Here is a 26,281-nt window from a genome sequence, read left to right as displayed (position 1 = left end):
GAAAAGCAAGTCACTGGTTGCGTGTGTGCATCCAAACACTTCCATGCTCAGGGTGGAGAAGCATTGGGTTTGCTTCCTGTCTATGTCTGCAGCTGCCCTGTGGGCCCCAAAAGGCCCTGGAGACCCATGCTCTGAGTAATGGCTTCCTACAACTTTGCCCAATCCACTCCCCATGGCAGCTCCTCACTAAGATAGGAACAGAGCCGTTTCCTTGCTCCAGACCCACACACATCAGGGACTGGCACTGTGGCAGAGACCTAGAGTTCCTGACCCAGCTTTGGCCTTGCTGAATAAATCCATGTCTCCCTAAGAGTAGCAGTTTACCAGGTCCAGGCCTACACTGAGGAGCCCTGCCCCCACCTCCCGTGTGGAAAGACATTTGGTCCTAATCATTCTTGTTTTTCCAGAGATGGCTGGGGGAGTCCCCAGTGGCAGCTGGGCCTGAGCTGTCTGCCCAGACAGGAGGCAAACAAACGATGACTCAGGCTGGGCACGCACAGCTGGTACAGGAGGGTACCTGTCTCCCAAGGGGAGAGGTGGGGTGGCAAGGACTGTTCCAGACGCAGGCAGCATCTCACTTTATGGCTTTGACCTCTGCCCTCAGCCCTTGGTCACAGTTCAGCCATGACACTCAGGCCTACCAGTGCTGAGAAAGGCATCCTGTTCCTCCTATCCCAGTGGAACACAAGACTCAGCAGGCTGGCAGACTGGATGCCAACCCCGCAACGCACACCCCATGCTCCAAGACCATGCAGAGGCTTCCATCACAAATGACTACAGCTACCTTTCCAGGCAGGATGTAATACAAATTAGTTTATTTCTCCCTTTATGAGCCTAACATTTAACTCAAAGATGAGCATAAAAGCTGCTGTGATACAAAAGGACAGTCGCTTGATGGTGTGCCCTCAAGTCCTCCAGCTGCCCACAGAAGAACCTCAGGCACTGGGCTTGCATCCAGCCTCTATCTTCAAGGACTTCCCTGAACAGGCCCACCCAGAGGTGGGTGGATCAGGAAGACAGCACTGCACAGAGAGTGACAGATAACAAAACCCGACTGGGTGCCTAACTGCCTGTATCCACAGGGCACAGCTGACACCAGAGACTACCTGGGTGAGCAGAAGTGAGGAATGGACAGGGCTAAGGGGAGAAGGTGGAACAGGAGGGAACTGCAGTTTGGGATGTTCAGGTCGATATAAATACATACAAGGGAGCCGTGCACACAAAATAGAACTTGTTATATAAAAGTCTTACAGAATCTAGAAAAACCTTAATAAAATAGTCTATAAAAATATAAAATGTAGTGAAAATATAAAAGTATTAACAGTTGAACTATTGGTAAATCCCACCAGAGGGGGCTCTGAGGGCAGGGAGCTCCCTGCACCATGGCACGTGCATTTGGACCCATATGCTGGAGGCTATGCTTTGGGTTTCTCAGCCCAAAAGGTTCACCAGGAAGGAGCCACGTGTTGCATGCTGGGTAAAGGTTAAAATGAACGGCACCACGAGGCAGCTGCTGATGTTAGGGGTACCTGGCTGGTGGCTGGTTTAAGTCTGGAACCTCAGGGCACTGGAGGGTAAAGAGAGGTCTCAGTGATGAGGGAATGGGAGGTGATGACTCCAATCACTGGCTTTATGCCTCTGTGAGGAGCCTGTGTCATTCTGTCCCCAAACTGGAATGAAGGCAACCATGCCCTCTCAGCTCTGCAGGGAGGAGAGTCTGAGACCTTTTGAGACTTTACCTGGCCACTGAAACTGCTTGGAAAACTAATGCTGTCTCTCAGGGGATGGTAGAAGAGCATACTGGGGATTTTTTTCCCTTTTGCATTGCTGGGATGAAACCCAGGCCATGCCAGGTCACATATTCTACCACTAAGCCACGTCTCCAGAATCACCAGATACTTTTAAGATGCCTCTACTGGGCACACACTGCTAAAAGAGAATTTATGTCAAATACATATTTGGACTGACTGCTTTCAGTGGGGAACTGACATGGCAACTGAGATCAGGCATCTGGAGCTGAGCCACGGGGCTCCAACCCCACCCTACTGCACCTCCTTAGCAGCTGTCCCCAAGGCTGACAGCCATCATTTCATAGGGGGTGGGCTTTCTTCCAGCATTTGGTTTCAGGGAGGCCCCGAGAATAGCAGTGAGACCATTGTCCAATTCAGACAGCTCCCTGAAGAAGCCAGGCCTCAAACCACCATCCTAAAGTCACAATGATGACACTTCATACCTGAAATGAGACAAAGGCTATTGACTAAATATAGAGACCAGCTCCTTTTACACGGTAATAAAAAAAGCAACTTTTAGAGAAGCTGAGCACAGTCTAGATGCTGGAAAAGCGACTCAGCCATTCAAGTGCTAAAAAGTAGATAGCAAAAACAGGAAAACCAGTCATGGAAAAAGCACTTCTTACAACTGCCTTGCTCCAGTTCTCAGTCTCACTGTTTATACTAGCTAAGGATTGTTTCCTATTTGTTTTCCAGGTAGTGTAAGATAGTCCATTTAAGGCTGTTTCCCTTGTGTTCCAATAATACTGTGTTAGAAAATGCTTTCTCATGACAGCCACCCATCAGGGATGCTTAGGGTTGAGCAAAAATAACCTCCCTTGTTCAGACCCTTTCTAAGCTTCAAGAAGGAAGTGTTCCAAGTCCCCAGAATATGCTATGCCAGAGGCCACAGTGACCCCAGCTCCCTGCTGGGGACAAGGATGATCCAGGCAACATAAAGAGCTCATCACTCTTGTCCTCAGGCAAAGATGCTTCCGGGGCTAGGAGGCTGGCAGTCAGCCTCACTCCCCACCCAGTCGCTGGACATGATATCAGAGCCTTGGCCACTGCCATAAACAGGAGTCCGCAAGCCACAGCTCTGCCACATCTGAAAGTTTTTCCCATATTCCTTCACACAGAGGTGGGCCTACTACAAGGTTCATTTGGAACCCCAATCCAGTCACACTTAGAGAATGGCACCTCCAAGTCATCCACAGCTAGAAGAGATTTCCACAGCAGCTGCTGGAGGTGTGTCAATCCCCTGCAAGTCAGGATAGAGCAACGCTGGCAAAGCAGCTGGCGATGAGAACGGTGGGGCTAGCTGCAGGGTAGGGTGAGTGCTACAGGCTATGTATGAGAGCAAAGGCTAGTCCAGAAGGGGCTGTGGCTGGCAGTGTGAAGCCACCAGCAGAGGGCTCCCACGCCCTCTAGGAAGGCTGCTTCTGAATAAGAGTTGTGCTTGGTTTTTTAAGAGGTCCCTCTCCTTATGATGATCTTTTCCCCTGGAAGCAGCCACGCTGAAGCCCTGTAGGCATTTCTCCACAGTGCTGTCCAGGAATAAAAAGAAAGAGCACAGAGAGACGTGGAGCATAGTAAATTTTGCAGGGTGAAGCACTCACACAACTGGAAGATGCTGTAAACAGGCCCTTGGGAACAGTCAACTGGCGAGTCACCAGTCGGGCAGCAAGCATGGCGGTGATATATGTGACTGAATGCTGTGGTGTAGAAATGGCTGTAAAGCCATCAGACCTCTGCTCCCAAATGAGAGATGAGAAAGTGCAGCTTAGTTTTGGACATCTGCCCAGCAGATACCCAGAGGCCACAGACGTTACATTCTGGCAGCTGAATGAACAGAGACATGCCTGGAGTTCTCTTTGCTACTTTTGGTTATAAAGGCAAGAAGAGCAGCATCCTAGGGTGGAGGTCCATTCAAGTGTCTTCCTCTTCATCGCTAACCAGCTCGCCTTTGTCAGGGCTAGTGTCCCGCTCACGCAGGAAATCCTCTCGGATGGCCTCCAGCTCTGTCAGCTCCAGCCGGACCTTCTCCAAGTGGTAGGCTCGCCGGTTCCGAATCTGGCGCAGGGGGAAGGGGTTCAGATCCCCAAAGGAGATGCTGATTAGCTTCCTGGTGGGACAAAGGGCAGAGGCATCAGGAGAGCACTGACTGGAGACCAGGAAAGGGAGCAAGAGACATGTACCATGCAGAGAGTCCGACGGGGGAATGCCATCCTGGGAGCCCAGGCCTATCTTATGCAGAGAGGCAAGAAGGTGCAGTGGCTAAGGGGACGACCCTAAACTCAGAATTGTTTTTGGCCTGATTCTTCATCTGCACACTGGGAATAAGAGAGGTGTCAGCCCATATGGTTCCCACATGGAGGCACTAATACCTGGTGCTCACCTGGAGGCAGCAGGTATCAATGAGTATGACTCTTCAGGGCCAGTGTTAGGCAGGGCATATTAAGTGCTTAGGAAAATTGTCCTGACACCAATGGATTAGGAATGATAATGACATCAGACCCTGTCTACAGTGTGACACAGTTCAAAGAGGCACAGACAGTTTGTCAAGGAACCATCTAAAAACATGTCTTAAGTTTGTTACGTTAGCCACTGGTCAGTGTTTACTGAAGACAGAGCTAAGGACCATCTGGATGCCTGGCTTTGCTCTCCAGCACTCATGGGTCAGGCGCACTGCTTTGACTCTGCCAGACGTATGGCATGGCTTTGCTTCCTGACAGCAGGGGCTCATTCCCTTGTTGGCCATGGGCCCTATAAACTTGCAGCAATAGCATGTTGCCAGGACTTCCCCCGTTTCAAACCATTTGTTCTTCTATTCTTTAGCTGTGTGAGCTACAGTTAGCATAGGTATACAGAGGATATGCAAGGCACCAAGATTTTTCCTTTTTAAATTTAACCACCTTCTCTGGCAAGGGAGTGAAAAGGCTAGACTGGCCGGCTCTCTACACAGGCCAAGTTCCCCATGTGTTTTAGGACAGGCAATCACCAGAGGTTAAGGCAGACCTAACCATGCCCAGCTCTGTGATCTGGCTGGGGAGCATCACTGAGACTGGGAGCCAGGAGCCCACCACTGTCCTTCCTCTTAGGCAAACTACAGGTACCATAAACCAGAACATTCATTCTTTACTATAGAAAGCGGAAAAGGGGTTGCTAAATTATTAATTTACTCCTCTAGCTGGAAAGATCCAACTGTGGCAGGGCCCAGGCTGCAGTCCTAAGGAACTCAGATACTGCCCTTGAATGCTCAGCCTCTCATGGACTCCAAAAGTCCTGCCACAGACACCAACCAGTCCCATCTTGCATCATCCAAAGTCTCCTGAATGCACCTGGTGATCGAAGTCCCTGTCCCTCTTTGTAATACCTATCAACTCTGCAAAACGGCCTCTCCTCAGACCACCAACATGGGCAGCTCCTTAAAATACTGGACCTTCAGTGTGGAGGTGGAGTCAAGGCACCTGCGGTCTCAGCAGCCTTGCTGGGGGTGGGGAGGTGCAGGAGCAGGGGCCAGAGGCCACTGGAACTGAGGCACACATTGAGAGCTTAGTCCAGTGACCTTGCCTTTATACAGCAAAGGGAAACTGTTCAAGAGCCATTCACAAGGTGGCGCTGTAGGATCAGACAAGATGGGAGTGCCCAGTTCTATCTATGGTGACAGGAAGTAGAGGGGGATTCATGTCCAGGCAGTCCTGACATTCCCCTTAAGACTGTTGGGGTGAGGCAGAATCTGTCTCTGGAACCAAAATACTCTCAACAGTGTCAGCTGTCATGTGGGAATTCATTGATCATTCTTAATCTTGACCAACGTGAGATGAACAAAATCCTCATTCTGAACTTTTCACCCATCTTTCACAGCAAGCACTCTCAGACACCCTTCCCACTGGGCACAAATCGGGTTATTTTTAGTGTTAGTACTACGCCTGAAACTATCTTCTCCAAAGAGACATCCTAAAGACAGAGACGACCTCCCAGAGGCCTGGTGTGGCTTCTGCCAACCACCCCAGCTGCCAGAGCAAACACCAATTGTGGCCTAGGAAAATGGCAGCCCAAACAGGAAATAACTATGTGGCTTGAGGTGTGTGTGTGTGTGTGTGTGTGTGTGTGTGTGTGTGTGTAGGGAAATTATTCATGAATATTCCAGCTGTCCACACTAGAAACCTAGGGTCCTTCCAAGTTCAAATCCCGAGTGTCTTCAATCTGTCCCACTTTTCTCCACCTCTCAGGACTCCTTTTTCCAGACTACTGCCTCCTTTCCTGGTCCTTCCAATCACAGTCTACTCTCCTGGGGCCAGTCCTGCCCCGATGAGGGCCAGTCCTGCCTCGATCTTCTCCTGCCTTTAGTAACTTTCTAATATGTCTAGAATGAAGCTCAAAGTCCCAAGCATAGCCTACAAGAGCCAGGTTAGGCTGTAGCCATGAGCCCCAGCACCCTGGCACGAGCTGAGTGGCCCCTCCCACTGTCTCTAAGTACACTTGTTCCCACATCTGTGCTGGAAGCACAACTCTTGCTATTTCCCCCTAGCCTTGTTCTCTTCCAGCCTGGCTTCATCACTACACGGTCCAAGGGAGGATTCCTCCGCTGGGAGCTGTTTTTATCTACCATCCCATTCCTGGACAGATTCTGCCCTATCACAGAGACAGAAATGCTTTAGGCATGGAACCACTGCTTTTGGTTACTGGGATTTATTTACTGAATAAAGAACAAAGCCATATTCATCCCTATCTCCCCGACTGACACAGCCCTTCTCATTTCTCTGGAGAGCTCTGAGTCTGAGGACTCCTGACGACTCACCTGGCATCAAGGATGGTCCGAGTGAAGTAACGGAGATATTTGAATATGGACATGGAATCTTGCAGTTTCAGGATCTCCTCTTCCTTGTATTTAAAAAGTGCCAGGGCGAAACGGAAAATAACCTACGGGAAAGCCAGGGAAACTGTAACTGAAGACACACATGATAGGAGTCCAGGCATGAGACTGGGGGCAGGAGCTAGGGGCAGGAGCTAGGGGCAGGAGCTAGGGGCAGGAGCTAGGGGCAGGAGCTAGGGGCAGGAGCTAGGGGCAGGAGCTAGGGGCAGGAGCTAGGGGCAGGAGCTAGGGGCAGGAGCTAGGGGCAGGCTGGAGCAAGTATCCCAAGGGCCCTGCCCTCAGGCAGACACCTGAATTCAGGGGTGACTTCCAGGATTGGACAAAGCCCTTAGGTACAGAAAAACAAATACTTGTGGTTTCCAACAGTTCAGCCCAATTCAGAAACAAAACATTCCTAAGAGTGAGGAGCCCTCTGTGGAATCCTTGTGCCTTTGGCTAACCTTTGCATTCGGCAAAGAATACTAACCTAGGAGCCAGTTTTCCCTAAGATCAAAACCCAGGCTTTTTTGACTGAAAAAGTGAAGCTGCAACTCCAGAGGCAGGCACAGTCTTGGCTCAGGGGTCTGATTGACTCTTCAATGCAGTGAAATAATCAGTCGATTCCACTGATTTGTTTTTGGGGTACTCTGAGCCAGGCTGGGGAGAATTGAACTGGTGGTCTTACAAGTCTAGGCAGCTTTGGAACAAACTGCTTTTCCACATCTAAGAGTCCCGACTAGCCTACGCCAGCCTACACTGTATTGAACTTAGAAAGTGATATTTACAGGGTCAAATTGTTCATGATTCTCTTCAGATGCTCATTTATAGCCCAAGAGGAACAGTGTTGATGATCCTAGCTGAGAATTCTTCATATTAATGAAGAATCTATGCTGGACACTGACTCTCCATACGGGATAATACACACACCTATACCTTGGGAGTGTATAGCCCTGGCTATCCAGGAACTTGCTCTGTAGATCAGGTTAGCCTCTAACTCACAGAGACCCAGCTGCCTCTGCCTCCTGAGTGCTGGGATTAAAGGCGTGTGCCACCACCACTCAGTCCTCATAAGGCCCCTTTGAGGGGCAACCTGGTGCTACCCCAACACTACTGGTGGACTAACCTTGGATCCTGCAATTCTCGGCTAAATCTATAATGCACATGCCTTTGTGTGGAAAGATGAAAGTCACAGGAGAGCTGGGTGCATCTTGTTCTGAAGTTGCAAGAGATTGAAATCAATCAAAGCGGCCACCATCAGGGGCTGCTATGTACATTTCTGACTCCTGTACAAGGGAATGCCATCATGTTACAACATGATGTAGCAAGGTCCTGTATGTGCTGGTACAGAACTAGCTCCAAGAAACAGCATCCTTTAGACAGGCTTAAGAAACACGAACGAGAATATAAAAATTGAGAAGAAAACAACAGAAAATTGGGAAAGAGATTGCTTTCCTACTATATATCCTTAGTTATGTTTCGCTTTTATTTTTACTTAATCAAAATTATTTATTTATTTGGTGTGTGTTTATGTGTGTGGGCACATGCTTGTGTCTAGAGGTCGGAGGAAAACTTGTAGAAGGTGGCTCTCTCCTGCCACCACGTAATTCCAGGAATTACACTCAGGCTGTGAGGTTGTTGTGCTATCCCATCAGCCTTTTATCTATGTTTGGTGTATTGTGGAGTGATGTGTGGGGTGAGAGGAAGATGGAATGAACCCAGAGGCCTCATATGAGCAAAGCTAGTGCTGGAGCACTGAACTACCGAGCGTTTTGCTAGTTATTCTGAGACAGGATGTCCCTACGAGTGACTGTGCTCAGCTTCACACTGAGGTTTTTGATGGATGAGCAGTAACTGCTGTTTCCCAAGGCTTGCAGGAGCAATCACACTGGGATCTTTGGGGCTGTGGTAACTTCCTAAGTTCCAGGTGAACCAGCCATTAATAACATGGTCAAGCATATATAACTGGAGAGAGTACACTCACCTTTGGTCCCTCATAAAGGAAAGAGTCCCATATTTTAAAAAGGACATCGCTGACAACACTGTCCACAAATACCACCAGGAACCAGTTGAAGGTGATGAGGGTGTAGTCCACTTTGTACTGTTCAAAGTGGGTGTGCAACCGAGGCAGCTTCTCACTCATGAGGTCTCTGAACACGCGCTGATCTACCTGGAGAGGGAACAGAGGTGAGAAAGATCTGGGCTCTGCAAACCAGAACAGCTGCTCCACCTGAGAACAGATCGTGGAACCCATGGGGACATTCAACAACACAGCTGTTTCAGATGTTCACGGGAACGCACAGAGCCAGGCTGCTCTGTGGTCCGGGCAGCTGAGCACAAAAGCTGCAGGGCCCTACATGGCACTCTCCTCAGGGGATGGGGAGAAAGGAGCAGTCTGTAGCCTAAAAACAGCTCCCATACTCAACATCTCAGCTGAATACAGGCAGTCTTAGATGGGTGCATGAGAAAAGGTGAGTCACTGAACAAGAAATACACCGTGACTATCCACATCCATGCAATGAACATGCTTAACATGGCAGGGTGGGTAGAAAGAACATCAGCATCAAAATCAAAGGTATAGGGCTGGAGAGATGGCTCAGCGGTTAAGAGCATTGCGTGCTCTACCAAAGGTCCTGAGTTCAATTCCCAGCAACCACATGGTGGCTCACAACCATCTGTAATGAGGTCTGGTGCCCTCTTCTGGCCTTCAGGCATACACGCAGAAAGAATATTGTATACATAATAAATAAATAAATATTTTTAAAAAAAACAAAATCAAAGGTATAAACTGCTAAAATGAACATAATTTTCTGGAATAATATAAAAACAAAAGTGCACATAAAAAGCTGTAGAGCCCACCTCACCTTTCACCCATGTCTGCCTGCCCTGTCAAACCTCAATATTCTCAAAACCAGTTCAAAAGCTGCCAAACTATCCCACACTCCCACAAGTTGCCTAAGAGGTCAAGCTGGGGCTGATGTACATTCAGCAGGAAGCATTGCTCCCCTGCCCCAGGAGCACCATTCTTGACAGTCAGATCACACACTTTATCCTTCAACAATCAAACAATGACAAATTTGCCAGCACTTCTAGACCCTGGCATGGAAGAAGCTGGAAAGTAACAAGACTGATGGGCATCTGAGTATGAGACCAAGTGATGACACAGGATTTGTTCTGTCTGGGTGGGGGTCAGCAGAAGACGTCTGTAAGTGCAGGACAGCCATCCGACACTGAAGTGGGAGGAAAACGTGTACACATCTCTTCTTCCAACAGGATGGCAGACTGTGCCTACTTGAGGCTGTCCAGGGGTTGGCAGAAGGCTGGGCATCAAGCAGGCTGCCAGGAAATGCTTGCTGAGGCCTCTGTTTTAGCCTTCCTCCACTGAGCACTGGAGGACATGGGATAAGTATGTCATTCATCGGTGTCTGCAGTGCCTGGTGAGGTCCTGGCACACAACATGCAAGGACGGCAAGAAAGGGAAACCTGGCCAGCAGTTGGGTCACAGCAGCAGCAGGCAGCGGGCTCGGGGCTCTGGACTCTGGCCAGCACTGGCACTGATGGCACACTCACTTGAAGAGCAGCCTTACACATAATAGTTGGGGATGCTGTAGAGAAATGTGTTACAGACATCTGAGAGAAGAAAAGGCACCGATATCAGGGAAAACAGCATCTGAGGACACCCCACCCAGAGTGGTAGGGACAGCAATGCTTCATCTTTTCTATTTCAAACACTGGGGCACCCGAGGCTCTAAATTTGAGCTGACAGGACTGTTTTCAGGTGCTCTGATTACACAAGCACTAGCCGCTCATTTTTAAAACCCCACCTGACTGATACTACTGCCTCATCCCCTTGTCCATGTCCTAGTTCACAAACTCATGTTGAGGGAAACAGCTCACAGGTAATCAGCAGGTGAAGGGACTGCAAGGCGAACAGGCAAGCTTCTCTGGTGTCCATGACATCAGTGCATCTGGGACAGGGACCTGGACTTGCAGCTGTGGGAAGGTCGGAGCTCAGCTTCTCACCAACTTCCAGCGGCAATGTGGAAGGAGCGCATAAGCTTAGGCGTGGGGCTACAAGGACCAAGTCCAGCCCTCAGCTCAGTCCCACAGCAACTGCACCTTTTTTGTTTCTATTTATCCATTTATTTTTTTATTTTAAATATTCATTTTTTGGGGGTGTGTACATGTACATGGTATGGAAATGAGAACATGAAGGAATTTGTTCTCTCCTTTCACCATGTAGGTTCTAGAGATTAAACTTAGATCATCAAGCTTGGTGAAAATTTACACAGTGAGCCATCTTGTTGGCCCAAGGGAATTAACTGGCCTGCCTAGTTCAATGTCTTTGACTTTCCTTTTCTCCTGAGCCTAATGGGGGACAATAAGGTTGCTACATGGTATGACTTGACAGGGAAACTGCTAGTAATAAGGTCAGGCTCACTAAATACATATCTTTGGATGGTGCTGGACATCCTAAGATAACAGAGGTGTGGTCTGGATGGTACCACTGATTAGCTGGAGAATGAGGAGAATGAGCAGGCAGGCAAGAGTTAATCCAGCTGGGTAACAGCCATCGTGGGGTGGCGTGAACTGAAGCACCCCTACAACTGCCCTGGGAATGCAGGATGGCAGTGTAAAAGGGAGGGTGTATGCTGCGACTTCTAGATGCAGGGGTGTGTTCTTGAAGGAAAGCAAGGACGGGCTGTGTCAACAGGCATGCCAGGCTTGCGTGAACCTGGAGAGGCAGCTGTGGAGCAGCCATAGCTATGGTTGAGACAGGAAGAGCCGGAGAACAAGGTAGCCAGGAAACAGAGAAAACGGCCAGGACAGCAGAGAAATCGGGGCGCACTAGGGTAGTTCTGGTCCCCAGAGAAGTGCCCAAGGCAAGACCAGGTGGAGACAGATGATCTGGCCTCTTCCAGGCCATGTCACCCTCCTCTGGCCTCTGATGTCATCATCCAGGTGTGAAGGGAACGCGTACCAGATCCTCTGATGGAGGAGGTCACTGACAATCCTACTGCAGCTCTTTAAACTAGGGTATGCAGGGTAGGGCACCTTTAACAGTTAAGGCTCCTCCAGCTTCCTCAGCAGTCCTTTGCCCCCCACATCTCCTCCAGCCTGGTCCCTGCGTCCTGGAAGAACTGATTAAACATACCAGCATCTCTCCCGCCCCCATATCTTTGGTCTATGACAGACCGCCAGGGAGGGTGGTCTCTCTGAGGTGATCAGAGAGTGGAAGGAGCTGACCCATCCACTCAGATCGCCCCCACAGGGTTGACTTGGGTCAGACGACAACTGGAGTCCTAGAAGCCAGTGACCAAGGCATAGTATTTAGAAGTACCTGGGACCCCAACAGAGTCTTTGTGTAATAGTCTCGAGGCATGAAGACTTCCACGATGGTAACAAGACACCAGAAAGCATCTTCCTGTTCCAGGTAAAGGAGGGCCACTGCCACCAACCTATGGGCAGACAGGGACAAGGTCAGTGCAGGCTCCTGTTTCTGCCTTCACCAAGATGTCTGCCCAAGCCGTTTTCTCTAAGGGCCAGTGCGATTTCTACTTCTCTAATGAAGGATAAATGAGGATTTCTGTGTAAGTGATGGATCCTCCAAAACTTGAAGAGAAAAGCCACATTTCCTCTGATTCTGTCATTTGGATTTTGTTCAAAGTTGAAATTATTTCCCAATGAAATCGCCTCCCTGTGATCCATCAGCCTTGTGTAAAACATGCTTCACTTGGGCTGAAGAGATGGCTCAGCCATTGAAGGTCAGATCCACAAACAAAACATGTTTCAGTCTAATATTCTGCTAAAGCAGCTAATTCTTTGAGTTCACTGCTTAAAATGTTTTGATCAGTCCTTTTATTTTTAAAAAATAATGTGAATGTAACAGAGTATGAGGTAGACTAAGACTCTGATTTCACCCACTATCCAGCTCTCTGGAGGGAGGAAGGCATGGCACAGAATCCCTAAGAGGGGCCCTTGGAGCTGCAGGAGGTGTGCACATGGGGCAGGAAGGAGCTCCCACACACCAACTGAAGTGCCACTCATAATGGAAGCCTGGCTCCGCCCATTTGTCCACTGTCATAGTCAAGAGGCTGCTGATAAAACATGACTGATCCAAGTTTCTGAGCAGGCTAGAGCAGGGGGAATCACAAGCTGAGGGTCATGTCTGGGCAAGTCGGCAAGACCCTGTCTCAAAATTTCAAATAAAAGTGTGTATGAGGAGAGGGTGCTGGGGATGCAGTTCAGTGGCAGAGCACTGGCCTGGCATGCCTCAGGCCTGGGATCCAATCCCCACACCACAAAACAAGGGTGGGGGATAAGGCTATACCAGAAAGAGGCAGAAGTGAGGAAAGGTCCCTCTCCACTAAGCTGAAATCCAGTAACTTCTGTCCCAAACAAAGTCTAAATGTGTCACTCACAGGAAAAATGCCCTTGTTCAGAATTTGATCTTTTCTTTTTCTTTGATAAAACTGAAAGAAATCAGCAAATCTCAAATTAAAAAACAGGACCTGAGTGGGCGGCACTGGGATGGAGAGCGGGGAGGCGAGAGCTGGAGGACAGTTACAGAGAAAAGTTCCCACGCGCAAACACAGCCAGCCAGGCCCAGCTCCCGGGACTCCAGGAGCCATCTGCAAGTCCCAACAGAACTGTCAGGACAGCACTTAGCTGAGGCTGAGCACGGTTAGCACAAGTTGGGCACGAGCTAGGGTTCTCACACTGAAGTACTAGGTTCTCAGGAGCCAGGGGCACGTACCAAGAGTTCCAAGGAAAAAAATCTACCCCCACCCACCAATTAAGACTCAGAGCTTTAACAGGGCGGGGTGGGGGCTCGCCAGTGCTCCCAGTTCACTGAGGATCACAGAACTGGTTCCAGGAAAGCACTGCAAGTCTTCCGTGGGGCCCTGGCCTCAGGGGTTTCAGACTCAGTGTGGTGTGAGCTGTGGCTTTAAGTAAAACCAGGGCTGCTTTAGGCAGGTTTTAATTTTGAAATGGAGACTAAGAGAAGCTGAGGTGTCTCTAACCTCCCAAGGGCAGAGAGAAGTACCCTGTCCTGTTGACTGAAGTCATGGGTTCCTGGTAGCCACTGGGTTTCAGCTGGGGTTTGAGTGAGCGGTAGTCCAGCTTTACGCCTCCCCTCCCATAATACTCACATGCAGACTCAGACAGCTTACCAGGAGGTCAGGGGCAAAGAAGCCTCTGAGCCGCCAGACTAAACACCAGCATCCAAAACTCAAGCACATGCACTGCTTAGGGGAGAACTTCTCAAGCACACACAAAGATCTTCATTCTCATTCTTTTCTCCCTCCCATTTGAGGCAGGGTCTCACTATGTAGCCTTTACTGGCCTAGAGCTTAGTATATAGACCAGGCTAGCCTCAAACTCACAGGGATCTACTTCTGCCTCCCAAGTGCTGGCATTAAAGGAGTGTTACATGTGCAGTTTATCTTTCTGACGAGCTCGGAAGGGAACCCAAACTGCAGTGACAGCAGAGAGACGACACAGGGTAAGACGAGACACTTCGTAAGACGCTGTCCCAGCACCCAGGGCCTGGTGCTGAGGGGGAGTTTGGTGGGCAGCAGACCCTGGTACCCACAAAGCCTTGTCCTGGCCCAACATGCAGCTCAGGGTGACAGCCTGGATCACTACTAAAAGGTGAGAGGCCCTCTGTGTTCTGTGCTTATGGAAACGCGGAAAACAGCCAAGAACTGTAAGAGGTTCTACTCAATGGCTACAAAGCAAAACAAACAGAGATGAATGTGAGAGAGATCTGTGGGAGGAAACAGGGATGGAGGGGACGGGAGAGTACTGAATGACAGCAGTCAGGATGGACTACGTACACAAGTAAAATTGGTAAGAAAAAAATCTAATTGAAAAAAAAAAGGCAAGCAAGTTTACGCCCTGTAAGGGCTGAGTTCTAATTAGCAGAAAAAGCCATTCAGGATCCTGAACAAACAAATGACACAAGCTTCTACTCCATCAATTATCAAATAATGCATATTTTTATGATTAAAACTGAAGTGTGAAGAGAAAAGCAAAGAAGAAAAAAAAAATGAGACTCCAAGATGCTCATCACATGACTTCTGTGCTTACCAATCCTGGTGCTGGGACTGAACCAGGGTCTCACTTAGGCCAAGGACACACAATATCACTGAGCCACATCCCAGGCAGCTTTTTACTCCTTAGACTTTCCAAAGCAGAACCTGCCTGAGTTACTCTAGAACTGTGTTGTGGGATATCTGTACACTGTGTGAAGAAGATATATTGCTGTGCTTGGTGTAATACAAAACTGAGTGACCAATAGCTAGGCAGGAGAGAGAGGCAACACTTCCAGGGAGAGAAAGGAAGAGGAGGAGGAATCTAGGCACGTGGATTATACCAGAGAGATGTCAATGAGACTCCGAAGAAGCTGGACATACAGTACAGAACAGAGTAACGTGAGCCACATGGCAGAACATAGATTAATAGAAACAGGTTAATTTGAGTTATAAGAGTTAGTTGGAGACAAGCCTAAGCTAAAGGCTAAACTTTCATAATTAATATTAAGTCTCCGGGTCATTATCTGTGGGCTGGCAATTCAAAGACAGTCGTCAAGAAAGCCTGCTACAGAGCTGGAGGTACTGCAACATGAAAACCTGCTGTCATCTGGGATCCTTCCCCCACAGAATACAGGCTTTTCTTAGCTGGGAGGAGAGGGAGCTGCCAGGTAGTGCCTGGTGCCTGGAGGTTTTCTAAACCACAGGAGACAGTAGTCTGACACCCACCTGTTGAGGCCTTGGCAGTAGCCAATATCTGGATTTCGCCAGGAGAAGGCGAGCAGGACACTGCGCAGCTTCTGGATGCCCTCTGATGTGGGGCTGGAGTAATGTTTATTGTTGGGCAGAGTCCGCAGCAGGTCCAGCTCGATCTGCTTGGAGGCCGGATTCTGTTTCTCCAGTGCCTTCTGGAGCAAGCTCTGGAAGTAGCCGGGCTCCATGCTGTCCTTGAATTTCCTGGTGTGGCGGTCAACACACCACTTCCATACCTTGGAGCGGTGCTCGTGTGGAATGCCTGCTCGGATCAGGTTCTTCAGCTCCGGAGAACATACCATCTCCCTGTTCATTGTGCTTGCAAAATAGTTTTCCCACTTGACCCCAGTGGAAACTTCCTGATTTTCTGTGAGGTACAGAGTCTTCAGGTCCAATGCTCGGACCTTGGCGACCAACTTCTCTTCCTCGTCGTCATCAGGGACAGTCCTAAACCCGTAGATATCAAACTCGCTGTGGACAAATAACAAGAGGGACAGTAGAAACGTCATGGTCTTGGCAAACAGTGCACTGAAACAGGAGACATTTCAGTCCATCAAGCATACAAGCGTCTGGATAAGCAGGGCCAGGACAACGTACCTCTGCACAGAAAAGGTCTAATGAGATCAACTCTCCATTCATACAGGGAAAGAAATCACTGTCAGATGGGTTAAAACTCCCATAAAACCAGATAAAACCCATAAAAGCAGATAAAACTGGAAGGAAATACAAGCACTATTACCAAGCAAGACTGACCTAGGTGGGGCAGAGGGGTGTATACGGCCGATCTCAGTGTTCAGGGGGCTGGAGAGGGAGGATTCTAAGTTCAAGACAAGTCTGGGTGTAGCTAGAAAGACACCGTCTCAGATAAAGGACCAAAGAAAATGAAAAAAAGGAGGCCCAATTATGTGGCTATGTCAATGTACATGTCTCTGCCTTCATACACCCGGAACAACTTCATGCTTCAAAAGGTTTTGTTTTAATAAAAAAAGTAACTTGTGATGTTTGCCAGCCTAGACTCAAGTGCTCCTCCTGTCTCAGCTTTCCAAGTAGCTGGGATCACAGGTGTGTGCTACCATACCTACCCACAAGGCATCATTTTCAAAGGTGAAAAGACACGAAGAGGGTATACTTGTAAGATGTTGGGTACGAATATTAATTAAGGCTTTGGCGGACAGAATATGGCCCCACAGATGTCAACATCCTACTCCTGAAATCTGTGACAACGTTCAAGGAGAAGATGGTGGCAGATGGTCCTCATGTTACAGAATTAAGACAAGGACATTGTCTGCGTTACCAAGAGACCCAATAGCCACATGAACCCTTCAAAGAGAAAAAGGGAAAGCTGAAGAACAGATCAGAGGAAAAGAACAGAAGAGGCAGGAGGGACGGGTACCTTTGCAGGAACTGGGTCAGCCGCTGACCCTTTAAAGAAGGAAGGGGCCATGAGCCATGGGATGCAGGGCTCGCTTTCTATCTACCAGGAACCGTATCTACCAACATTTTTAATGATGGAAATGAACTGTTCCCCAGAAGATCCAAAAGGAGCCAGTCCTTGATTAAATTGTAATTTCAATCAGTAAGACCTTATGTTACCTTCTGACCCATGAACTTTATGACAGCAATGTTGCTGCTGGGTCTGTGATTAGTTGTGGCAGTATCGGAATCTAGTACAAAGCTTCTGACATAATGCTTAGGAACTTTGGAAATCAAATCTAGTGCAGTTGAAGGCGTGCACTTCTTCCACATTAGGAATCGCGTTCCTTTTCTCTGTTCTGGATATACTCTTGCTGGGCACACAGAACATAGACCATGGTGTCTGTAATTACGGAAACTAAAAGGGTCTTAAGTGCCCTTCATGAAGGGAAGCAATAATGCCTCTGTGGTCTGTTTATCTAGTGTAGTTCCTCAAAGCAGGGAAGGATGGAAAAAACTCCTAAATGCACACGGGAAGAACACAACACACCTTCAGAACAGTTCCCAGAGGTCACCAACAACTATGAACGACGCAACCACATGTGATGTGGAGGAAGCAGGCTTGAATGTGAGGTTCTGGCTGCCTGGCCTGGGGTTTCATCCATGTATCACAGGGTATCACTAGTATATGCTATACCACCTCCTAACTCAGTCACCTCATAAAGTGAGGCAAAGCCCACCTGCACTGAGCATTTAATACAATTCTGTATGTGAGCACTTAGCAGTTCCTGTGCACGGCACACTGGTACAGAAAAGTGTGTTGTAACAATGGTGCTGCTCATATTCTTAAAGTTTACTTCTGTCATTTGAATAGCAGTCAATGCTGGTAGGTTCTGTTAGCTTGGGGAGGGCCAGGCATGTCAAAGGGCTTCATCTCAGGCTGGAGGAAAGGCAGTGAGGAGACCACTGAGCAAGGCCCAGAGACAGTGCTGTGTCTGAGTGACAGAGGCAGAAGGGAGGGTACACCAGGTGAGTCTGCAGCTTCCTAGTCCCAACACTCTGAGACTTGTCAGAAAATATACTGTATATGAGCTTTTAATCCAAGATCCGTCATATACTTCTAAGTCCTATGACCCTCACCCCTGCAAAAACAGTGCAGTATTTTACATGTATGTGTCTTAGTGCATCTTAGGGTGGGTCCATGGTTTGTTTCAGATCCTATGTGGGTCTTAGGCCGCTCAGTCGTTGTAGAAACAGCCTCCCCATACAGGGAAAACAGCTTCCCTTCACTGGCCCTTTGCTTTCGGTTCCCCTCGGATGGGATGCATGTGTGTCAGGAAAAGGTTCCCACTCCTTAGGAAACTGGCCCCGGCAGAAGAAGGTATGTATCGGAGGTGTGGCCTCTTTGACATGGTTTTGGAAGAAACAGATGTGGACTGATTTCAGCTCCCCCACTTATCTCTGAGGGGGAATGATGATATATGTCTCACTGGCCTGACAGCAGCTGTCACAGGCATCAGATCAGACACAGTGTAAGTGCCCCGTGAGTGTCTACTGCTGTGGAGAGGGAACTTTAGAAAGCGGTGGACTTTCCGACAGAATCAAACACATTTACCTGACCAGATGAGGCTTAATGAACGCTTGCTCTGGCTGTTCTTGGCTCTCAACCTGCAGAGCATCCTCCAACAACTGGGCTATGACATCCCTGGTAGGCCCCTGTTCTTCTGAGCAAACTGGTGTCTTCATTTCTTGAAGCAGTATCAAGTACTTACTTTCTACCTGGCAGAGCTTGGCTTCCAGGCTAGAATACTGCAGAGAATAGAAGGTTAGGTAAGGTGTTACCCCCACCCAGAGAAAAACCCAGGAAAAGCAAGCTTTGGTAACTTAGCCAACAATGAGCTCAAGCCAGCATGCCCAGTAGATGAGGACGTGAGCCCGCTGCAGACCACAGCACAGGTGAAAGGCTAGTCATGCCACAGACCTTCTTAGGGCTGAAACAGCCTGCTACGCTGCCCTCTTCTTCCTAAGGGTTTTGACGCAGAGGGAGTGCCGACAAGCACGGGTACCAGTCTTCAACATGGTTAGAGTGAGCAACAAAACTTGTCGTGTGCCAATTACTGAGGTCAAGTCTAATCCTAGTTGGTTACGTGGGCCATGAATCCCCCTACCCCATGTATACCAACTTTGTTAGGACATCATGTCCAGGCAGGACTAGTTCCCATTTGCTACCTGATCAGAAAAATCAACTTCACCCTGGCAAATATTCAGGAATACAGTTTAGAAATATGCTCAGAAGGCTGTTGAAAAGATAGCACACACACACCACAGCTGTGGAGAAGTGTCAGGGGTTTGTACCTCACCAGCACACAGCTGGAAAGCCCTCTGCCGCCATAGTCATGGTTGACTCTCAAACCAACCCTGCTGGATCTATGGAGATGGTAATATTCTCACCATTCCTGCTTCACAGATGTGAAACTAAATCTCAACAGCATAAATGAAAAGCTAGACAATCTTAATTTGGGAGAACCCCAAATTGCACTTCATTTTCACCTTAGAAAATTCCTTAAAAATGTATGAAGATCACATGTGCACATGTGAGAGTATTTGTTATCCAAAACGAAAATGTACTGGACACACTTAACATATATTTTGACACCAGCAGCCATGTTTTTCCCAATGTGGTGGCTAGGTAGGTTCTAAAGCACATCCACTTAAATACAGTTTCTGGTGTAGGAGTTCATTCTGTTTGTGTTGATTTCATTGGATAATGAATAAAGAAACTGCTTTGGCCTAGTTGATAGGACAAAAACTTAGATAGGCAGAGTAGACAGAACTGAATGCTGGGAAGAAGGGCAGAGTGGCAGACGCCATGGATCTCCTGCCTGAGACAGATGCTGGTTAGAATCTTGTCGGTAAGCCACAGTCACGTGGTGATACACAGATTAACAGAAATGGGTTAAATTAAAATGTAAGAATTAGCCAATAAGAAGTTAGAGCTTATGGGCCAGCCAGTGTTTAAATGAATATAGTTTCTGTGTGATTATTTTGGGTGTAAGATAGCCAGGCAGCTGGGACAACAAGCAGTCCCCTCCTCCCGTTACAAGTTTTCTCTCTCTCACCAAGTGGTAAAATGTGTCTATCCTGACTTACCTTTGCCATCAGATCCCTCTCTCTCCTTTCTGCATTTCTTCGTAGAGCGGAGAGTTCCAAAATTTCCTTATTTAGAAATTTATTTTGGGTTTTGTACCCTTGCAGACTATCCTGTAGGGGGAAAAATATTTATCAGTTCGTGAGGATTGCATGTTGGTTAATTATCCTACCTAATTAGCATATCCGAGTCCTGCTAAGTGAGAGCAAGTTCTAAAAGAGAACTGAAGAAGTCTGAAGCTGTGTTCTGATGAATATTCCGGCCATTGCTGCAGCAGAAGGAGGTGGGAACTGCTGTTGCAATGAAGCAGATGAACAAAACATTTACTCAGCAGTAGAGATTTCAGGAGAAATAAGCAGGATGTATTTTCTAAATTCATTCATACTCATTAAGTTGGTGATGAGAAAAAAAAAAGCAAAATTTAACATTCCTTTCAACCAGAGAAATTGAACATATTCTTTGTAGGTTCTTGTTTTTACTCATATAGCTTCTATTTTAAAATGGCTATAAAAAATGCAGAAAAGCCCTTAATTAAAAACGGCATGTAATGATAAATGCTACAATCTACAAAGCATCAGGGACTCTGGAGAACATTGCAAAGTTTCAAAGCTGGGGAAGAGCTGAAGGAAAAGCACAACAGGGCAGAGGTGGAGCTCAGTGGTAAAGCTCTCCTTTCCAGCACAACCAACTCCACAAATTACAAGAACAAAACGGGCCCTCTAGTGGGTGCCCACCTATTCACTTCTGTGACATTTATTTTGTATTTGAGAGAACATAGCTAGTTGGAGACAAGGTTGTTTTGTAAAGACAGGGTCTCTCTACTATAGATCCTTGGCTGTCCTGGACGTATCTATGTATGAGTATGAAGTCAGAATTCTGGCCCTGCTTCTGCCTTCCATGGTCACAAGGTTTGTTTGCCCTGCTCCACTTGAAGTGCAGCTGTGGGTGGGCGGGGAAGAGCTCTCACGCAAAGTCTCTGGAAGTAAGGTTTACTGATTCCTTTAGATGTTCCTCATGGCAAACTAAGGAAGCTTCTAAATAAAGATGAATCAGCAGCATCTTGAAGACTGTGGTTTCAAAAGACTACTTATAAATTCCATCTTTTGCCACCACAGCCTCATCTGCCCCTGACCATTTCTAAACAGTCCTCCACACCCCGCCCCCCCAGTCTCTCGATAGACTGTTCTATGAGATGCAGAGGAACTGGAAAGGTGCCCCTGGTGCCCCTGATTTGCTGGCACTCATGGAACACGTGCTATGGGTCACAGAACTCTGGGCAAGGCACATGAGCTTCTTGATCTCACTTAGACCTCTCGAGCCCCAGGAGCCATTCTTGACATTATTTCCCAGACAGACCCAGGCCAGGGAGGCTATGCATTCGCTGAATGCTGTGCTGGGAAGTCAGTTTCTAAGCTCGGAGGGCCAGGCTGAGTGCTTGAGTCTCCTCACCTGCAACCCAACCCTTGCACAGTACTGACATTGCCCCAGCAACCCAAGTACGTAAGTGAAAATGTCAGGCCCCAAAGAAGGTTAATGTGTCCTTTTCTAGCTCAAATGATGACATTTTCTCCTCTCTCATGGCATCTTAAAAATACTGTATTTGGAAACAATGAATAAACACATCATTAAAGGCAGTTCAGTTAACAGGAGGTTGGTTGGAAAGAAGTTAAAGATACTGAACGGTGAGGAGAAAGACTAAATGACAGGTATTTGGTCTCTGCTGGCTGTGTAGTTTGTCTTTAGTATAAATTTGTGCTCCAGTCTCAGTAAATTCTCACTATTTACCATCAGAATACTTTTTTTTTTTTTGATTTTTCGAGACAGGGTTTCTCTGTGGTTTTGGAGCCTGTCCTGGAACTAGCTCTTGTAGACCAGGCTGGTCTCGAACTCACAGAGATCTGCCTGCCTCTGCCTCCCAAGTGCTGGGATTAAAGGCGTGCGCCACCACCGCCCGGCTACCATCAGAATACTTTGTTGAGAATGTTGATATAACAATAACATCTGGCAGTAAACACTCCGCAAGGTGTCCAGTCCAGATGTGGACCACTTCCTTCAGCCCTCGTAACACCCCAGGGGTAGCACTGTTTGACAGATGAGGCCTAGACCTGAGGTCACTGCCAGAGTCAGAGTTCACTGTGGAAGGATGACTGAGCTCTGAGCAAGCCGCCTACACTCTTCTGGGAGCGCTGCATCTCACTGTAGTACAGGCTCAGGCAGAGCCAAGGCCAGCAACATGAGGTCCTGACCTAGGCAGGCTGTCTCTGCCTGCTAAGAAGCTTCCCCACTAAGCCTCACCATGTAGACTCTGGAGCCACAGCTTTAAAGCTGTTGAGAAATGTTGAGGAAAAAGATCCTTATGACTCATCAAAAGTCACCCCAGCTACAAAAGGACACAGGAGAGACAGTCCATGTTGGATGAGGTAAGTTAAGAGTCTCAAAGGTTCGGTGGTTATAGCAGCTACGTGGCCCATTCTCACACCCTGGCTTAGCTCCCTGGGAAAACGTGTGCCATATACTTCTCTTCTGCCAAGAACAAAAAACACCGTCTGGAAAACCCACATTACAAATGCAGACACTAAGTGTATCACTACTGTGGGGATGTGTAGGAAGGAACAAAACATTTACGGTTGAGCATATAAACAAAACTGACTTCTACAGGCAACACTAAGACTGCTTGTAAAAAGAAAAATGAAACAGAAACAAAAAACAGCTAAGCACAGCAGCTCACACCTGGTAATTTCAGCACCCTGGACATGGAGACAAAAATAACTTGAGTTTGAGGCAAACCTGGGCTACAGTGAGTTCTGGGTCAGTCTGAGCTACAGTATCCAACCTTGTCTTATAAATATAAAAATAAAATAATAAAGGCTGTTTTATAGTTGATATAATAAGAAGTGTTTTGGTTCCTCATTAATAATCCTGTTGGGAGCTGTGGCCAGGGCTTAGCCAGTCAAGTGTCTGCTGCACATGCAGGAGGACCTATATTTGGGTTTCTGACACCACATAAAAGCCGGTGTGATGGTGCTTCTATAACCCTAGTGCAGTGAGCATGGAGAAAGGATTGCTGGGGCTTCCAGGCCAACTGGTTCAGACTTTGTCTCTAAAAAAGAAGGTGGGGAGGTATGGAGGGAGAATATCAACATGTAGCCTCTACATGTGAGCGCCCTGGGCATGTGGACCTGCAAATACATGTGCATCTGTGCACATACACACACCAAAAATAAACCATGTTGGTCTTTCGAGTATCCGAAGGGAGTTGTCACTAAAACAGACCACCCACACGCTGCCGCTGTCTCAGTGTTCCTAACTCGGAAGTCCCCAGCCTGCCCAGCACTTGCTCAGCTCACTGCTGGCCAATGGAAGGCGCTGGAAGCCATGCCACTCACACTCTAACTATCTCAACAGTAATACACCTGGCCCTTCAAGGAGAAACTCCATTTGAAACTCAAACACCCAGAGTCAGTTTTTTTTGCAAGAAGACAATGGCTGTGTGAAAACATGGGCTAGGAGTCACAGACCTACTGGGGGTCTGCTGGAGTCAGATCTATCTAATGCTCCTTGTCCCAGGGGATGTTTGTCTACCTAAAACTTCTCCAGCAGAGTCTCAGGAGTTGCTGACAGCAAAGATGTGCTGGTCTTCTCTACAGCCTTCCTCATAAGTGCCCAAACTGTTCAGCTCTCTGCTCTGGACCTGCAGGATTCTCAACAGGTATACGATACAGGCTGCTCTGCTTTCCAAAGGGGGAGTACTCCCCCTCCTTCAACTGCTGCTTATCACCCCAGTTCCCTTCTGTTCAGGAGCCACCCTCTCATCCTGGGCCATCTCAGAAGGCGGCACTGGGAAGACAGCTCTGTCCTCCCTTCCAAGAGCAGGACTTCTCATGTTAGGCACTGACCCTTGTCCGAGCAGGCTCCTTTTCCCACTTTCCCAGCTGGCCCTACTCTGACTACCGGGACAATATTCCTGCCCAGGCCTGTGGGAAGCTGTGCAAATTAAGTCTGTGTTTGCATTCATGTAACAGAAGAGGAAACTGACAACCTCCATATGTTCCAGGGTACACTGAAGTCTTGAGAGGGGAATAAATAAGAGGGGAGGGGTGTTTCAGCTACTCCTAAGTCAGGGACAGGAGGAGCTGAAAGGGTTCCAGGCAGGCAATAGCAGCAATGGCAACAGTGCTGGAAGGGCTTCCAAGGAGTTCTTTAAATTGACTGCAAAGCCTGTTTCTGTGCCCCACCCCCAGCTCTGCTCCCTTACCAGACTAGCTCACTAACAATAGTACCTCTAGGGATCAAAACTGATGGAGCTAACGAAGTTTGGGATCTCTGTCCAAAAAGCCAGCCCACACCCTGCCCTTACTTTTAGCCTGTCCAGCTCCAGCTGGTCTCTGCTGGCTGGGGTGGCCAAAGGAGAGCTGGGCCCCATGGTGGGCGAAGTCACGCTGCCCTCACACTCGCTGAGCTTGATGATGACCTCGTCCTTGGCCTGGATGGTCTCCATCAGCATCCCCAGGCGCTCGTTGAGCTCGCCCACCTTGCTCTTCAGCGTCCTCACTTCCTGCTGGAGACTCTCCTTCTCCAGGCCGTACCTCTCCAGCTGGCCGCTGAGGCCCAGGATCTGCTCGTCCTTTTGGTGGAGAAGCTCCAGAGTGTCCCTGGGGACCCCCTGGCTGATTTGGTGGCTCGTAAAATACTTGTCATATTGGGATGACCGGACTGTCTGCTGGAGCAGCCGAATAAGCTCCTAGGAACCAAGATGATGAGATGAAGGGTACGAGAATCAGGGAGAAAAACAGGAATCATAACCATGTTACATAAGTAACCACTGGAATTTGAGGAAATGAGGAAACAAACTTTGTTGGAAACATTTTAATACCAAACTTCCTCTTGAAAGATCTCAAAAATAGAGAGGAAAGAAATTTAGTCCACAAATACGGTCTGAAGAGAACAATAATAGGAAGCTGGAAATAATGGACGTGCTGGCTGTAATTAGCAATGGTTCCTGGCACATATTTATCAGTACTAAGGGATCTGTGAAGTACTGTCGGGTGGCACATGCCTGTAATTCCTGTGCTGGAGGAGGATCAATTGTTCCATAGCCTACACCGTGTGATGCTGTCTCAAAAATAAATAGACGTGTGTGTGTGGAGGGGGGGTAGCTAGAAAGATGACTTAGCAGTTAAGAGCATATGATGTTCTTGCAGAGGTTCTGAGCTTGGCTCCCAGAACCAACATTGGGAGGCTCACTGGATTTGACACCCTTTTTGGATCTCCAAGGGTGCCTGCATTCACATACCCACACACATAATTAAAAATAAGATAAAACAGGGTGTGTGTGGGGGGGAAATCCAGGCTCTAAGAATCACTGAACTGTCCAGCAATTAGGTAGAATGTCTGACCAGCTTAGAAAAGTTATACTGTCTGACAGGACGTGGAAACTTCAGACCTCTAGGCTGAGGAACTGGGTGTGGTGCAGACAGCAGCACCCTGCAACCTTCCTTTCCGTCCACATAGTCTAGGGTCTTGAATTAACGATGGGCACAGCTCAGGGCACAGGATGGAGGCTGCATCAGGGAAGGGCCCCTGGGGAGGGCAGGTGAAGGGACACAAAACTCAAGAGACAGTTACCTTCTGACTCGACAGGTCCTTCTTGAGCTGCTCCAGCTCCTCCTGTTGGCTTTGAATCTGCAGCTGCATCTCAGAGACGGGCTTAGCGAGGCTTCCACCACCCGGTGACGTTCCCTCGATCAGATGATCACCGCTGCTGTGGCGATTTTTGTATGACCCAATTATGTCTCTCAAGGGGCGCTTTCCTTTGTAAGGGTGCCGCCCCAACTCGAAGGGGAATCCCGAACTAGTGACTCCTATGTTAAAAAAAAAAAAAGTTTTTGAGCAAGTCAAACCTTCTTCTGGTATCCTTACAGACTGCCCTCTGAGGGGCTGTGGACTTATCAGCCTATGAAGAAAGCAGAGCAGCGGATGTCACTTTGTCCCACCTCATTCTAGAGGTAAAGCCAGCGGAGTTTCAGACCACTCTTTACAGAAGACTACTACATGGGCACTTTCCAGAAAGATGAGGTACACTAGGAAACTCTTGGCTTCTTACTTTTACTCATTTGTTTTTGGCTAAAACCAAAAACAAAAGAAATGTTTTTAAAAAGTATAGATACAAAAAAAATAAAAAAAAATAAAAAGTACAGATACATTTTTAAAGTGTGATTTTACATATTAAATGTTCCAAGTAAATGTTTTTATGAATGGCTTCAAATGCATCCTGAGGAATGCAAACAGGAGACACAAAAGCACCGCG

General features: G+C 48.0%; 1 protein-coding gene across 2 annotated transcripts in view; it reads right to left on the bottom strand.

Moving 5' to 3' along the window:
* Window positions 1-798: 798 nt before the first annotated feature.
* The window catches only part of Tbc1d2b (TBC1 domain family member 2B), a 73,723-nt gene continuing 48,240 nt past the window's right edge, over window positions 799-26,281 (bottom strand). For both annotated transcript variants that reach the window (XM_075965011.1, XM_075965012.1), the window contains exons 5-13: window positions 25,600-25,835; window positions 24,332-24,715; window positions 19,977-20,087; window positions 18,442-18,635; window positions 15,390-15,884; window positions 11,966-12,083; window positions 8,609-8,794; window positions 6,574-6,695; window positions 799-3,894 (exon numbers count right to left, since the gene is read on the bottom strand). In XM_075965011.1, the coding sequence (XP_075821126.1) occupies window positions 3,699-3,894; window positions 6,574-6,695; window positions 8,609-8,794; window positions 11,966-12,083; window positions 15,390-15,884; window positions 18,442-18,635; window positions 19,977-20,087; window positions 24,332-24,715; window positions 25,600-25,835 (2,042 nt within the window). In that variant the 3' untranslated portion in view covers window positions 799-3,698. The remainder of the gene's footprint in view (window positions 3,895-6,573; window positions 6,696-8,608; window positions 8,795-11,965; window positions 12,084-15,389; window positions 15,885-18,441; window positions 18,636-19,976; window positions 20,088-24,331; window positions 24,716-25,599; window positions 25,836-26,281) is intronic.

This window comes from Microtus pennsylvanicus, chromosome 3 (assembly GCF_037038515.1).
Source record: "Microtus pennsylvanicus isolate mMicPen1 chromosome 3, mMicPen1.hap1, whole genome shotgun sequence".
Lineage (NCBI taxonomy): Eukaryota > Metazoa > Chordata > Mammalia > Rodentia > Cricetidae > Microtus > Microtus pennsylvanicus.
The sequence above is the reverse complement of the archived record's forward strand: the minus strand, read 5'-3'. Positions and strand labels throughout refer to the sequence as shown.